The sequence below is a fragment of the Spinacia oleracea genome, chromosome 3 (assembly GCF_020520425.1).
Source record: "Spinacia oleracea cultivar Varoflay chromosome 3, BTI_SOV_V1, whole genome shotgun sequence".
Lineage (NCBI taxonomy): Eukaryota > Viridiplantae > Streptophyta > Magnoliopsida > Caryophyllales > Amaranthaceae > Spinacia > Spinacia oleracea.
The window spans coordinates 7,150,943-7,168,281 of NC_079489.1; the positions used below are offsets into that span (position 1 = coordinate 7,150,943).

General features: G+C 34.0%; 1 protein-coding gene and 1 pseudogene across 4 annotated transcripts; both read right to left on the reverse strand.

Moving 5' to 3' along the window:
- Positions 1-317: 317 nt before the first annotated feature.
- LOC110797470 (SKP1-like protein 1A) lies at positions 318-1,150 on the reverse strand (annotated as a pseudogene).
- Positions 1,151-5,599: 4,449 nt separating this feature from the next.
- On the reverse strand, positions 5,600-9,422 carry LOC110796601 (uncharacterized). 4 transcript variants are annotated; one of them, XM_056841152.1, is made up of 6 exons: positions 9,190-9,422; positions 7,936-8,421; positions 7,459-7,608; positions 7,094-7,378; positions 6,948-7,027; positions 5,600-6,490 (listed from the first exon to the last, which is right to left on the reverse strand). In XM_056841152.1, exons 1-6 carry the CDS (start codon positions 9,266-9,268, stop codon positions 5,870-5,872), a joined length of 1,701 nt encoding a protein of 566 aa, XP_056697130.1. In that variant the 5' UTR covers positions 9,269-9,422; the 3' UTR covers positions 5,600-5,869. The 4 variants fall into 4 exon arrangements, with proteins under 4 accessions (XP_056697130.1, XP_056697131.1, XP_056697128.1 ...); XM_056841153.1 differs by having other exon boundaries at positions 5,601-6,490; positions 7,936-8,415; XM_056841150.1 differs by having other exon boundaries at positions 5,602-6,490; positions 6,948-7,378.
- Between the last annotated feature and the right edge of the window lie 7,917 nt (positions 9,423-17,339).

The following is a 17,339-nucleotide window of genomic DNA, read 5'->3' on the forward strand; positions in this document are numbered from 1 at the left end:
TTAACTCAAAATGCTTAAAAGTTGTCTATTTTTCACTGATAAATTATTTCATTTTAGTAAAACTTATTTCTTCAAAATAACTAATAATGTATAAAATTAATCATTTAACCCTTTAAAATATTTATCTATCAATTTCTTTTTACTAACCTAAAAGTTAATCAAAACTAGGTTAAAGTTAAAAAAAAAAAGTTAAAGTTATCTTGGTGTACAATAAATTTATTGTACACCTTGTGCGCACAAGACCTTTTGTAGTAGCAAAACCAACATATTTAATCTTTAATACCAATGTAAGAACACAAAAACAAGAGACATATATATTCCTATCGAAATTCATTCAAAGGCCCATTGGTTCTCCTTCTTAATCGCCTCTTCCTCCTCCGGTGTAAAGTCGTTCTTGATGTTGAATATCTTCCTAATTTCCTCCGGATTCTTTCCTTTTATCATATCAGCGACTGCTTGGCAAGTCAAGTCAAGCAGACTCTTGATGTTCAAGTAATTAGCAGCCAAGATGAGATCGAATAGGGTGCTCTGATCAACATTAACAAACTCCGCATCCCACTTCTTGAGTTTGCCATCAACAGCAGTACTACTACTACTAGACTGATTCTCGGAAGAAGATTTCGAAGCAGCAGCAGCAGCAGCAGAGTCAACGTGTTTCTTACAGTACTCGATCACCTTCGCCAGAATCTTGCTCGTGACGTTCGGCAGAGGAATCGCGTTGTCGGCGCAGTCGTCTTCGATCATGTATGTGCTTGACTGTCTCTAATTCCAGGGCGACTATTTCGTCGATGCTGAATTCCTCGTTATCGGACGATTTCAGGATCACCTTCTTCGATGATGTGGATGCCATTGATGTGTTTTTTCTGACGACAGAGAAAAAAAGAATTCAAGGAAAGCGAAAACCCTGGCAGATCGACAGAGAAAAAGCAAGGAAGAGAGAAAGTGTGAAATTGTTTGATCCTATCGACCAATATTTATAAGGTTACCAAGTGCTAATTATATTCTTATTAGGAATTTGGGAAATTAACATCTTACGTAGTAAAAATATTCTTTTATTGTATGTTTGATGTTGATTAGAATTTGGGAAACTAACATCTTACGTAGTAAAAAATAGATTAGGTTATTAATTTATCCTAAACCTATAAGGAAAATATTATGCGTTTATTATTTTAGCCTATATCTATAATCTTCTATTCTTACTAAAATTGACACTAAAAATTGACACAGGTAACCCCTATTTATAATTCTTAAATGAATTTGGTTCACAATAAATGTATTGTAGACCATGTCTTAAGATAAAGTTAACAACTTGTGCTTAATTTATTTTGGCATTTTATTAGGATTATTATGGAAAAAAATACCTAATTAGTGTCGTGATACATGTTGTGCTTGAATAATGTGATTTTAAGTCATAATTCGCTTTTAAAAACATAGGGTTACTATGCTTCAAAAAATAGTTACTATGTCTAAAAATGTTGGTGTTTAATTTATTATAGTTACTATATGAACCATAAAGGTCACTATGAGTGTAAAAAGGTGCTAGTGAAAATTACTCCGTATTAATTTTGGGTCCACACTAATATTATTGTGGACCAGGTCCACGCAAGAATATTCCAACTCCTATAGTGTAAATTTTTTCGGCCAAAAACTTTTTCCTAAAAAAATCTCCTACTTTTTTTTAAAAATAAAAATTCTATCTTTTTTTTTAATTGTTTATGGAAAAAGAATATTGGTATATACTCCCTCTGTATTTAACTAAAAGATACATTTTCTATAATCGTTCGTACTTAAGTAAAAGATACAATTTTTTTTTTTTTTGTCATGTGATGGCTTTCATTTTTTATTATTTAATAGTTTTCTCCTTCTTGTATTCCCCCACACTTACTCACGTCATCTTTTTACTACAATAAATAATTCACTCACTATCTCACATTCATCATATTTTAATAAATTTAACTCTCTCTTTACACTACAAGAAATTGTACTATTAACGACAGGAAATCTCGTCGCTAAAGGCCAATAATTGTTGATTAACGACGGGATTTTTCGTCGTGAACCCGTCATAAAAGGGGGCCGTCGTTAATGGAAAATTCCGTCGTTAACCTGTCGTAAAAAACATTTATGACGGTTGTTCCCGTCTTTGTTGGGTTGTTATCCCTGTCGCAAAAGCGCTTTTGTGACGGGATTTTTACCCGTCGTTATTAGATTGTCATACACTACAAAAAATTGTACTATTAACGACGGGAAATCCCGTCGCGAAAGGCCAATAATCGTTGATTAACGACGGGATTTCTTGTCGCGAACCCGTCATAAAAGGGGGCCGTCGTTAATAGAAATCTCGTCGTAAATTCGTCGTAAACCCGTCGTAAAAGACATTTGCGACGGTTATTCCCGTCAGTGTTTGGTTGTTAGCCCCGTCGCAAAAGGCTTTTGCGACGGGATTTTTGACCCGTCGTAATTAGATTGTCGTTAAAGATACAAATTCTTGTAGTGATAAAAGATACAAACTTTTGTAGTGTTAAACCACTTGTCTGTCAGAGTGTGTCTTTTAATTAAATACGGAGGGAGTAGATTATAAGATGTCACGTAATAATAATTTGCCAAAATTGGGTTTTGTAATATTTTAATAATTTAATCAAATCGGTATAGTATAAAATATGTGATTTATACGTAGTAGGAGGTAATAAGACGAAAAGCGCATATTACTCCATATATAATTGAGTATGTTCAAAATCTGTTAATTATTCGGTAATTTTAGGGAGAGGAATATGTTGGTCAAATATATTTTACAAAAATGGTCAAATAATTGTAGAATACTCGGGCGTGCACGAGACCGATTTAGTTCTATATAATATACAGAGTACTTTGTAGCTTCCACAACTATATATTCCAACCAATTTAATTTGTGCATATGCAAACTGCAAAGTAATTAATGATGTTTTATTATCCATCATACGGAAAGTACGTAACTAGCAATGCCTTTGTCAAGTGGAAAGGATTGCATCTTTCAACCAAAATGTTGAGTGTTCAATCTCCATTAGTGGCATTTTGAGAGATGGTTCCCGTTACCATTATAAAGTTCTAAACAAAATAAGTTTAGTTAATGTTTGATTGAACAATACAACTTACTCCCTCCGTTCCACATCACTCGTTATATGTTTTCTTTGCATAAAGTTTAGGTGATTAGTGGTTTTTAGATTATCAATTGTTAATTTATTAAAAAAGTAGATGTGATAGGAGTTAATGAGATATTGTTTTAATTGAATGAAAGAGGATGTATGTCCAAACTTTTGTTAATGAGAATAAAGAAACAACATAGAAGTAATAATTATGGGATCATTCATAATTTAAAAGTGTAACAAGTAATGTGGGACAATGTTACACCAAATCTTATCTTGATGGGGGAGATTAATTTCATAGTTTTTAGTAAAAAGGAATCACGCTATCAGAGAGGCCTCTTAAAAGTCACAGAAGGCTGTGGTAAACCAGGTAGAGTCTCCTCCTCCTTCAGGCTTTTTCCAAATATGGTTGGTGTTCATATAAAATCTTATTGATCATGACCTTTAGGTCCAAGTAATGAGTAATTCTGTTTTGAAAACATTCTTTTCATGTTATTTAACTTATTCTGCCTGCTTAAGTGATTCCATTTGCTAATTTTCGTATGTTCTTTTTTTTTTAGTGTCTCTGACAATCAAGTATAGTACGACTTTCAGTGCTGGCAGAAAGTTGAAGTTGTAAAGCGGGAGCTGTGAATGGTGACAATGGTTAGCTTTAGGGATGGCAATGGGTCGAATCTGGACCGGGTCCGACAAGATTCAGATCCAGACCCGCTTTTTAAGATGTGGATCCAGATCCGCTGGGTCCAAAAAAATCAGATCCAGACCCAGATCCACTGGGTCTAATGGATCCAGGGTCGGATCTGGATCCTAAATTGGTCTAAGCGTATTTGTTTTCCAAAAAACCTTGTCCCTCATTTTTCTTATATTACGTAATTTTTTCGCCCATTTTTTGTATGCAAACGTAACGTTGCTTTAATAAAACCACTAAATATGGAATATTGGTTAATTTTGTTTAGGAAAACAATCATATTAGCCTTGTAATAAAATAAGTATTTAAAGGGTCCAACCGGATCTGGGTCGGGTCTTAGACCCATTGCCATCCCTAGTTAGCTCTGTTTTTTTTTTGTTTTTTTTTCTATAGTTTTCTCTCATATTTTTCTGGTTTTGATGCCTGAAATTTTATTTTCTTGTCTAAGGTACTTGAGGTTTGTCCTGTGGGTTCAAAGTTAAAAGATATTGTTTTTGAAGTTAAAAGAAATTTACAAAAGTAGGAATATAGAGCTGTTAAAATATTCTTTATATAGCACCTTATAGGCGCTCTTATGCTCAACGCTTTATAAATATTACTCCGTATAAAATGGTTAGAAGAGACGCTTTATATGTCTGATTATACATTGTGGTGGTTTGAGAAAGGCGCTCTATATACCCTTTCTAAAATCAATAAATGGAGAAGGAATATAGAGCGGTTATCATAGTTAACCGTTAAATAAACATTAAAATAGGTAACAGTTACGACAGACAACCGCTTTATATGCTACAACTTTTCCTAGTTAACCGCTTTATAGTTAACCGTTAAATAAACATTAAAAAATTGAAGAAGAAAATATGTTTTGAAGAAGAAATTATTTGAAGGATGCTAATGACAAGGGCATTAGCAGAGTATGTTGGTGACAAAAAAAATATTCACAAAAATAATTTTTAAGTTTGCTAATGACATGAGCATTAGCAGTGATGGGTGGTAACATGAGTACCACAACAAAAGAAAAATTTGGAGAAACAAATGGCAATGAAGAAAATGTAGAAGAAAATGTTTTGAATTTTTTTTTTGAAGTTTGCTAATGACAAGAGAATTAGCGGGATGGTTGGTGACATGAGCACCAATAACAAAATAAAAATTGAAGAAAAATTTAGGAGATGACTGGTGACATGTGCATCAGTGGGATAATTGGTAACATGGATACCAACGAGAAAATCATCAAGATTAATAAAAGGTATCAAGAAGATGGAGGTTGGTAACACGGGTGCCAACATTATTGGAATTCAAGCGTTAATGAAGATTTGTGGTTGATGACAAGTGCATCAACGAAATTTTCGAAAGATAAACATTTTGGAGTACAAGATTTTTCAAGATTAAGGGGTAGTGTTGAAATGTTAATCTAGAAAAATCTAGATAATGTGGTTGTAAAAATATAATAGTGAAATGTATTGTGTAGAAAAATCTAGAAATATATTTGTAAATTATAATCTAGAATAATCTTAGGAAATATCTATAGAAAAATTTAGTAAGTAAAATGTCTAGAATTATCCTAAGAAAAATCTAGATGATGAGGGGAGTAGAAAAATCTAGAAATCGTAATACAACAACTATAAATAGGTTGTATTTGCATAAGTTTAGGGTGAGCCAATCAAGATAGCTCCACACAAATATGAGTGAGGGGTAGAAGCAAGAGTTCTACCAGAGAGATAAGTGAGAGACATGAGCTCTCCCAAATATTGTTGTAAAATTCTTGTTAATGTGATCAATGATAAAAATATAATTTTGTTATATTATCCATGCCCATCAAAACTTACACGTGCGTCCTCGAATTTCTATCAGGCGATATGTCTTCTTATTGTACACGTACATGTATTTTTGTTTTTATCGATTTAGAGATCCCTGAAGGAGAGGCGCTAGGGTAATTAGAAAAGTAAACATGTTATCAAAGTGACGTTGTTACAATAAAATTGCCTTAAATTTATATCATAAATCACAATATATACAGTAATACAGGTCGTGTGAAGTTGACTACATCATACGAGTTTGTTCTGCACTAATCCCGGAATAGCTCATGTTGAGGACGGAAAAGATATTTAGTTCCGAAAGTAGACCGATAAACAACAACCAACAACGGAAAATGCAGCCGAATATAGACAACGCCGGTGAACCAAGCAAACACAGCAACAATAATCCACACAGATTTGTAAGGCAAAAGGATAATGATTGATATAGTAAAAACTAGTAGTATTGTCAATATGGAGAAGAGAAGCATAGCAAGACCAACCATCAATTTCAATGGTAGTGATACTAAGAAATCCTCTTCCGCATACGTTGATGTCAGAATTGAAAGGAATGTTAATATTGATGCAGCTGATGACAACAAAGAGAATGCATCTGAGATGACAAACGCCCAAAAGAGTTTCTCATTGTTTCCTTTGTTCGGTGGCTGAAAGATTGCTTGAAAAACTATGGTCGCGACAAGAGTTGCGACTACCATACATGAAGTCGAGGTCTTCCGCATCCATTTCTCCCCTTCTATCCTAAGATGTGCATGTTCTCTATTGAACATCTCTCGTGGCGTTTCATTGCTTTCGGTTGCTTCTGTATCGCTTATTTGTGTTAAGATAGAATTCTCTGAATGAGCATATTGGCGTGGTACTATATTTTCAACTGCCTGCCATCATCATCATCATCCTTGCATTAGAAGTCAAATACATAAAAACTATTACCCATTCATTCCAAATTAGTTATATGGACACTTTCCCGGCGTACAAGCACATGCAAACTAATGTACAACACAGTTAATGATGTATCATTCAATCAATCGTGTGCAAACTAATGTGGAATAAGAGTACTAATGCATGCGTATATTACTAAGTCTTTCGAATTGCATAATTCAGGCAAATTAAAACTAAGGCTCTGTTTTATTCGACTTATTATATTGATTTGTTTCAGACAAAATAAGTTCAGAAAATATAAGTTATTTTCATATATTTTAATATACAAATAAGATTATTTTAGAAAAAAAATTCAGATAAGTTCAGTAAAATTCAGATAAGTTCAAATAAGTTCAGTTAAGTTCAGATTATATAAGTTGAATAAAACGAAGCCTTAGTTGGAAGATGAATCACCTGAAACCATAGGAGCTCACGCTGCATTTGAAGAGCTGCACCAGACGCGCTATCAAGTATATCAGGCTCAGGTAAGGAGGCTGCTAAGTGAAGAATGTTATTTCCATTAAAAGGATTCATGTAAGCGGTAAGCAAATGCCTAATACCTTCTAGTTGAAAAATATGACTAAAGATCTCCTCTTGACGGTACTCAACAGCAGCGTGAAATATGGTTCTACTCTTATGGTCCTTTTCCCATATTAGATCTGGGTAATGCCGGATGAGGGTTGTGACAAACTCGTAGTTTCCCATCTGTATCGCAACAAAGAGCAGTTCAGGCTGAGGGAATGATAACATATCGGAGATTTTCTGATGATTTTTGGTTTCTATGACTCTTTTCCATAGGTGCTCAACAAGTTCATGTTTGCGGTGATCTTGGTGTTGCTTTCTCACTGTAGTGCAAATAACAAGTTTAGCAAATAACATCTATCGAATTAACTGTATTACAAAGTTGAGAGGGTTGTAAACTTACGAGGGTTCCAATTCCAATTGTAGTTGAGGTGACTATGGCTCTCCGTTTGGGTCTTTCTAGCCAAGACGTGTAATGGCGTAAGCGAGTTTCCATTCCGTCTAGTGGCTAATCCATCGTCTCCATCTTCTTTTAAGATAGTCAAGGCCACATCTGCGTATATTTACTTGTGTTATAACGGAAGCAAAGAAAGATTAAATAACGTAATAAAGACGTAGAAATTTAACGTGGTTCGTTAACTACGTCCACATGCAGAGGGGAGGAAAGTTTATTGATCTTGAATAGTACATATTACAGAATCGATTAGGCTATGACTAAAGTGTTTATATAGTACTCTCTAGACAGAGATCTCCGTGTTGGGGCGCTGCAGTAAGGGGTTTGACCGATTCAAGACATTGTTCTAACAAATTGTGTATATGTTTGTCATGTTGTAAATAAGAAAGCCAAGAAATCCAAAAGGACATAGACATAAAAACTAACCATAAAGATCTTTTTCGAGGGTAGCAATAAGTAGATCGGTACGTTCCTCGTTCAATAAATGTTCAAAACAATCAGGCATGAGATGATTGACCATCTTCTCATGGCCTTGCAAGACAGCAATTTGAATTGGTTTCATTCCTTTGCTACCAGTAATGTTAACAAGATTTCGGTTAAGAACTTGCATCTCCTCCACAATTTCAACCACACCCGATGCAGCAGCTAAAAAGAAGGCGGTATTTCCTTCATCATTACGCAGCCCCAAATCCAATTGTTGGCCAGTTGATTGGGCATATGCTAGTAATTGCTTCACGAAACTATAGCGCCCAGCTGCTGCTGCTATATGCAGAGCAGTATCACCATTTCTCGAAATTTTCTCATGGAAACAATCAGAATGTCTTGCATGGATTTGTTCAGAAGCTTTCCAATCACCACGGAGACAAGCTTTTTGTAGACATAGATGGTAATCTTGGAAGGGTTGGCCTGCATCTTTTTATAGCATTAGTATGCCACTAATTTTATGTTTCGAGACAAAAACTAAAAACCAAAATATGAACAATACAAAAACTACTCCCTCCGTCCTGGAATACTTGACCTGTTTTCATTATCGGGTCGTCCCTTAATACTTGACCTGTTTCTAAAAATGGAAATATTCTAACAATATTATATTATTTCTTACTCCACCCCTATTAACCCACCTACCCCCTACTCCATACAAAAAATAATTAAAAATTCATTCCCTACTCTCCCTCAACCCCACCCCTTTACACATTTCCCACTAACTACATTAAAATAATGCCCCACTATCAACTACTACCTATTAAATTAAATAAGTCAATTCAAGTCCCTTAAACTCTGTGCCGGTCAAACCGGGTCGAGTATTCCGGGACGGAGGGAGTAGTTTCCAGTTTTTGTTGCCGATTTACAAAATTAACATGATTTCTATAAGTATGATTATTTTTTATTCATGATTCAATATATATCATATGACTATCAAAACCAAAAAAATAAAACATGCAAACAGACAATGATACCGAACGAACCCTTAACTAATACAAATATGAGCTATATAGTGTTCTATCATTGTTGTGATGACAATCAAAGATTGCAAGTTGCACAATTTTATAAAGAAGACATTTCAAAGAATCACAACCATATATATGTGATTCTCATATTACGAAGTAGTCAAGTACTACGTATAAGAGTAAATGAGTAATAGGACTATAAGAGGATATATAAGAGTTTTTCCTTAATTACCAGAAGAAAGCAATGGTTGAGATCCCTGTGCATCCCGTGTGATCCCAAGTTCAAGATCATTTCGATCGGGGGGCGCCATCGAAGTACACCTTTTATTGCTAGCTGTGAAATAACTCTGGTTTTTGGATGCTTTTCTCACAGAGGATACCCAAAAATGATCAGCAAGTTATATAATGAAGTAACATATATGTAATAGATAGGCTGCTGAGTTTGAACTGAAGCTGCCCTAGCTTACACATACTGACATACATATATATATATATATATATATATATATATATATATATATATATATATATATATATATATATATATATGACATGGATTACTACAGAAGCTAAGCTTGCACTTTTTATAAAGCTCGTACTTTCTGAAAATTCGGCGAAATTTCCTTCTGATAAATGGCGTAGGAAGAGCACTTGAGTCACAAATCATGTTGTTTATCTTTTCTTTCGTCTTTGTTTAAAGATTCTGTAATTCCATTTTCCATTCCCTGAACATGAAGGTCATTCGATCTGCCTCAAAAGCAGAATGCCTTGGTACCTTTACAGCATCTATCGGTCAAAAAAGTTATACATTTAGTACAATTGATCGCCTAATATAAAAAATTAAAGAACAGTAAACAATAGTTAAGAGTAGGAAAAGCAATCTAATAGGATGAGAAGATAAGCTTGATTTTATTTTATTGGTAATTAATCTTTGCAGAAAGTTATATTCGATCTTGCGGAGAGGGTAACCAAATTCTGTGTTCTTGTCCTTTTGCAATATATGCACTTTCCATCTACCAGTACGTAGCATACATATGTAAAGACTAAAGAGTGATAGAAGTTTAATTAGGAGAGTTTACACATTTTAGTTATGGATCTTAAACATTTAAACTTGAAGGAAAGGATTAAGAATGTGAACCGAATTAACAGTATAAAGTTACGTGCGTGTTACAAAGTATTGTCTCGTAGAAAAACTCGTCTTATCGGCTACATTGCAATTTGAAACTGCTAATTAGCATCACAAGCACTCACTCAAACCAAAACAAAATCACAAAGCATCCATTCAATGCACAATGGAAGTTCATCAATAAATCCCACCGGTGGGTTGCTTTTCACCGACGGAGGATAATTTTTATAGTCGGTCTTACGATTTTCCTATGCTCTTATACCATCTTAAATTATATGAATTTTTTTATTATTTTAATCTCTCCTATTGTTTGTGGACATATGTCTCTTTTTATATTACAAACTGCATATCATACACTGCGTAGTTTCCTAAGTCGATCATAAGGACTCTTATCTTATACTACGTATCATATAATATAATTCTATCTTATATTATTATATTTTATCCTATGAAATAATTGCTTTATTCTCAACAGAAACGGCAACTTTTGTGTGTCTTACCGAAAAAACCACTTGATTGTTTTACTAATTGGTTGCATTGCTTAACTAATTGGTTTCAATGCTTAACTAATTAGTTTCAGTACTTAACTAATTGTATACAATGCTTAACTAATTGATTTTATTGCTTAATTTATATGACATCGATGTGATCTTTTATATGACATCGATGTGATCTTTTATGTAACAACGTCTTATATAAAAGTTTACAACATAAATGGAGTTGATTCCCAATATTTAAGACAAAGATCCTCCCAATTGTTCACACTAATAAGAATGGTTTAGAAACTCATCATAGGCTCAATAGTGTGAGGAACTTTTGAGGAGGAAAAGAATCAACACACGTCGATCACGTGTCATGAATCATACATGCCGAAAGACGGTGGCACGCGTAAGATGCCAATTATAGGCATTATAACCTACACCATTAGTAGAAGCACTTCAAACAATATTTATAAGCAAGGTATAACCCGTTTATGATTTCAATGTAGGACAAAGGTTTTTCCACAAAACAAATTTAATTAAATTAAGCTTCTGCTCCCAACCTTTGCTTTGTTCCAACCACGTCACCGAGGTAGGAGGCCAAGGAGTGTCGTGTAGTTGAAGACTAGATTAGATCCCGTATATGCACGGGTTTTGATAATTATTTTCATAAAATATTTAACTGATTATCTCCTAAATTATTGTATAGTTATAACATTTTTAACATCCCAAATTCTTATATGAGACTGTCCTCACCATTAACTGATGGTGAGACCAATTCACACTTGCAAATTTAGGTATGTTACTTCTATAGTTTAGACATGTTACTTTTTTTTTTTATAATTTTAGAGGAGGTACTTTTTTTAGTTTATACATATTACTTTTTTTATACGGAGTAGTTTTAGGGGAGATACATTCTTAGTTTAGGTATGTTACTTCTATAGTTTAGACATGTTACTTTTTTTTATATAATTTAACAAGAAGTACTTTTTTTAGTTTAGGTATGTTACTTCTATAGTTTATACATGTTACTTTTTTTATATGGAGTAGTTTTAGGGGAGATACCTTCTTAGTTTAGGTATGTTACTTCTATAGTTTAGACATGTTATTTTTTTTAATAATTTTAGAGGAGGTATTTTTTTTAGTTTAGGTATGTTACTTCTATAGTTTAGACATGTTACTTTTTTTTTATAATTTTAGATGAGATACTTTTTTAGTTTAGGTATGTTACTTATATAGTTTAGACATGTTATTTTTTTTTATACGGAATAGTTTTAGGGGAGGTACATTTTTAGTTTAGGTATGTTACTTCCATAGTTTAAACATGTTACTTTTTTTTAATATATAATTTTAGAGGAGGTATTTTTTTAATTTAGGTATGTTAATTCTATAGTTTAGATATGTTACTTTTTTTTATATAGTTTTAGGGGAGGTACGCTATTGGTTTCGTGCTCGTCACACCATCAAGTTGATGGTTTGACTGGTCTCACAAGAGACGCGCTGTTTTAACATACGCGTTTAAATTTATTCATCTAATGTGCATATTTAAAATGCTAATATGGTAATTTGACCAAAATATTGAGTGATATATTTTTAATTATTAATATAGCGATTTGACTAAAATATTATCAATTTAGAAAAATTATTATTACGTCGCATCTATTATTGCCATAATTTATAAACTATTTTTTTTTCATACATAAATAGTTTATAAAAAAAGGTAGAGAATAAAATAAAATAAACAGATACACTTTTTTGGGAAAGTGTTTATTGGCGGGAAAAAATTGCACCAGGAAATGACATGTGTCATTTCCGGTGTCTCTTTTAGTATATATGTACTCCCTCCGTCTCTTTTTGTTTTTTACGTATTCCATTTTGGGTGTTTCATTTTGTTCTTTACATTTTCTTTTATATTGTCACATAATGCATTAATATTCTATCAAAATTTGTGCCCAAATATTATTTTAACCAATTAAACCCATTGGACATTAAATATTTCTCATTTTCCCAATGTCAGATTTTTTATAAAAGTGAAAACATTATAAATAAACGTAATTTTTCTTGTTTAAATAAAAAAGTAGAGGAATTCCAATGCACATTAAATAGTCGTTAAATCGCGTGAAAAATATCAATCGTAAAAAACAAAAAGAGACGGAGGGAGTAATAGTAATAGATTAGAAAAGTTAAGCGAGGGTAACTACTCCGTATTTTGTAGGGGCAAAATTAAAAATTCATATGCAAATTTTAAATCTGGTTGCCTTGCCCCTGTAGATCCCAATGTGAAACACACTTTATCTTGGAACTAATTTTTGACTTTATGGGCCTTGAACGATACCCACGTTATTTAATGGATAACTATAATTATGCTCGTATTGAATTCATGTTGTTTTATGGCAAATTTACTAAAAACAAAATGATCTTTATAATAAATTTTGTGAGAAATGATGTTATAAATTTTTTTCTTTTTGTGAAATTATATCTTAATGTAAATTATTTTGTGGGAAATGACCTTATTTAATTATTTTTTTGTGAAACCACACCTTAATTTAATTTTTTTTGCGAAAGAAAACCAAAAGTAAGTTTCTGGCATTGGCTGAGCTTTTCCGGCCATTGACTTGCACGTGAGAAGCACGTGTGGCTTTATTTTGCTAACCATACCCAATTTTCCTCCAAAATTCTAAGCTTTAAAATCTAAAGTTGAAAAAAAAATCAAAATAAAATCAAGTTTGAAAATTCAAGACTCTGGAAAATCAGTGTCTTTAGCCAAATTAAGCCACACGTGTTGCTCACGCGCAAGTCAATGGCCGAAAAAACTCAGTCAATGCCGAAAACTTTCCTTAGCTCATTTCTCGCAAAAAAATTACATTAAGGCGGGAAAGGACCTAAAAAGTGTCACTTTCATCTTATCAATCAATACCTAGTATTTAAAAAGGAAGACCAAAGTTTATTAGATGACATGTGTAATCACATCTTTCCTCCATTAATTTGTTTTTTTTAAAATTTCTCCTTTGTTGTTTGTTTCACAAATTATTTTATAGTTTTAACACCACAATTCATCTTCCTCATTTAAAATCAATTCACCCTTTAATTCATATAACTTTTTCACCCATCTCCCTCCTTAACACTCGATATTAATCCACCATCTAATTTGTATAATTTTTCAACTTTCAATCCACGGAAATCACAATCCTTTAACAAAATTAACACTTTAAAAGACCGTTTAACAACCACTATATTACCCGTTCATTGAACAGGCTTAGAAGCTAGTTTTAATTAAATTCAATTCACCTTCCTAAAATTACGTGTCGATCAAACTGTGTTTGATTGCTTATAAAATACTCCACATACGGAGGTATTGTTCACGAGTGTGTTTATGGAATGTGGGTAGATGAACAAACAACGGCCTTCTTATTGACCATATGTTTGGAACTGGGCCATTGTTGCGTTAGCCCAGAAGGCAACAAGTTTTCCGCTGGGGTAACTGTAAACTTTCAGTTGGCGGTTAGGCCATCAGTTGAGGACTTGAGATAACATTAAAACACATTTGGGCTTTCCCTAAATAAAAAAACACACATTTGGGCTGAAAAAAATTTCAAGGTAAAAATAAGTTCATCGGTTTTATTTGGTTTGTTTTCTTATAAGAAAAATCATAAAAAAAAAAAAAAAAGAAAAAAAAAAAAAAAGAAGCCACATGTGATGACATATAAAAGTATAGAACTAGAAGGAAAGAGAAAAAGGAGGCTAGGAGGATGGCGAGTAAGTGGTTAAAGTAAAATAGTTTTCATCCTTAAAAGAGATATTTTCTATTATTATAACAAAAAATATGATTGAAAATGGAATTTTTCCGAATAATAAACCAAAAATTCTCTTAAAAGCAAGAAAACATTCATGGCGTCTCTTTACCCAATTGGCCGCTACCAAATGACCATATCAAAATGGATCAATTTACCAATGAGGCAATGCCAATTACCATAAACATCATATCCAAGAACAAAATAGTAATTTCTTTGTTTCACAATATTTTTAACTTTTACATATGATAAGGCATTATTTTAACCATTAACATTCTAATCATATGTATTTTTAATGATTTGAAAACTATATATTGAAAATGAACTCATCAACTAAAATCATGACATTATTTGTATATGGTACATTAAATGTGGTTGAAGTTGAGCTATTCCGATCCGTATGGACCATATCAGATATGACTCGGGCGGACCTACATGGTTCTTGAGGGGACCAAAGGGACCCCATTTTTCTGAAGAAAAAAAACTGCATAATTGTATATTACACTACAAGAAATTGTACCATTAACAACGGGAAATCCCGTCGCGAAAGGTCAATAATCGTTGATTAACGACGGGGTTTCCCGTCGTGAACCCGTCATAAAAGGGGGCCGTCGTTAATAGAAAATCACGTCGTTAATCCATAGTAAAAAGACATTTGCGACGGTTGTTCCCGTCTTTGTTTGGTTGTTAGCCCCGTCGCAAAAGGCTTTTGCAACGGGATTTTTGACCCGTCGTAATTAGTTTGTCGTTAAAGATACGAATTCTTGTAGTGTATTAGTAATTAATGTCTGTTTAGAGCAACAAGCTAGGAATCTCTGTAGCTCAATGGTTAGTGGACTTGCCCAAACTTAAGACTTTGCAGCATGTTAAGATAGAATATGTTAGATATTATTCTGTGAATATTCTGTAGAGTCCTAACTATGGTATGTTACCTAATATGTAACCTAGGGTTTAGGTAATGAGTTGTACTATATATATACGTGTGTTATTAATGAGAAGGATACGAGATTACACAATATTTGACATGGTATCAAGAGCCTAGGTTAAAAACCCTAGATTTTTTTTCCGCACGAGTTTGAGAGAGTTTGAGAACAGCGAATTCCTTCGCTTGTTGAGTACTGAGTTCTTAGGAGTTACAAATTCCTAGAGTATAACAATGGGTAACGATGAGGAGACACCACAAAAGATAATCGTCGCCGCCGTCGACCTAGACTACTATCTCGGGTCGGGTGACGGCCCCGGTATTGTCATCACCCCTGTGAAACTTAGAGGAGCGTCGAACTACGATGAGTGGGCCAAAGCGGTACGTCGCTCGATGATTTCAAAATTTAAATTTGGCTTCCTTGATGGTTCTTTGAAGGAACCCATGGCGGATGAGACAAAGATGAAACATTGGATTGCGGTAAATTCGATGGTGGTGTCTTGGATCACAAACACCATAGACGAGAGTTTGCGTTCGAATTTGGAAGAATTTGATATTGCTCACGAGTTGTGGAGTCATTTGAGGACGCGATACTGCGTTGTGTCGGGCACTAGGGTTTGTCATATTAAGATGGCTCTGAGTGGCTGCAAACAGGGCACGTCGGAGAGCGTCATGGAGTACTATGGCCGCTTATCGAAGGTATGGAAGGAGTACGTACAATATGCACGAGTACCAAGGTGTATATGTGCGGGTTGTACGTGCAACATAGCGAAGCAGGTGGAGGGACATTCATGATGAAGATCGTGTACTCCATAGTTCGTGTTTTGAATATTGTGGTCGCAGGAATTATATTGAATAGCAGGGAAATTATATTGAATAGCAGGAATTATATTGAATAGCAGGGAAATTGAATATTGAGGAGCGTGGATTATATTGAGTAGCAGTTAACGACTACTTAAGTAGTCGTAATTTTCAAGATGATGAAGTGGCAGGATTTCTATTTTTTGCGACTATTTTTGTAGTCGCTAAAAAACGACTACTATAGTGGTCGTGAAATACCGACTACATTTTTAGTCGGAAGTTTAGCGACCACTGTAGTAGTCGCTAAATTTCCGACTACAAATTTAGTCATTAAAATTGCGACCACAAAAGTAGTTGGAAATCACCGACCACAAAGTAGTCGTTATTTTAGCGACTAACTTTGTAGTCGGTAATTTCAGACTACTTCTGTAGTCGTGATTTTAACGACTACTTTGGTAGTCGGATATTTTGCAACTACAATTTAGTCAGTAAAGTGGTCGTAGAAATTTAACGACTACTTTTCAGTCGTATTTTCCTAATATACCGACCAGTAATATTCCGACTACACCCTACCGACCACTTTCAGTCGCAAAACTATTTAGCGACCAATTTAACCATTTTTCCGACCATTTTTGTCGGTCGGAAAAATGAAGATTTCTTGTAGTGTGCACTATTTCCTAATTGGCCTAGATGATCACTATGAAGCCATTCGTGCACAACTGTTAGCACGATCGCCATTTCCAGGCCTCGACTAGGCTTACCAGACGTTTATGAATACCGAGACTAGACCTGTTAAAAATCGACCCGACCCGAAAACCGACCCGAACCCGACCCGAATTACTGGGTCCTGAACAAGATTTTACGACCCGTAACCCGATTTTATCCGAACCCGAGCAACCCGAAAAGTAATGGGTCAAAATCCGACCGAACCCGTTTTGGACCCGACCGATTGAAAATCGTTGTATTTATAGTAATAAATGCGATTATGAGAAAATTTAAGCATAATAAACACGCTGTTTTTTACTATTATTGTGTGTAATATGATTTTAATTTGAATTATACGCCATTTTACGGTTGAATTTGACTAAATATAAACTTATGTAGGAAAATTTGTTAATTTGTGCCCATATTTTGTATATTTATCACCCAAATTAATGAAAATATAATGCGCGTTTTAAAATCTCTCAACCCGTTGGGTCGACCCGAACCCGAAAGTTCTGGGTCTTGAACAAGCATTTGTAAACCCGAACCCGAAAGTGACCG

Coding starts and splice junctions, on each gene's coding strand:
- LOC110796601 (XM_056841150.1), bottom strand. CDS start 9,268: ATGGCGCCCCCCGATCGAAATGATCTTGAACTTGGGATCACACGGGAT. Junction 7,609..7,935: donor CCTCGAAAAAGATCTTTATG/GTTAGTTTTTAT, acceptor AAATATACGCAG/ATGTGGCCTTGACTATCTTA. Junction 6,491..6,947: donor GTGAGCTCCTATGGTTTCAG/GTGATTCATCTT, acceptor TGATGATGGCAG/GCAGTTGAAAATATAGTACC.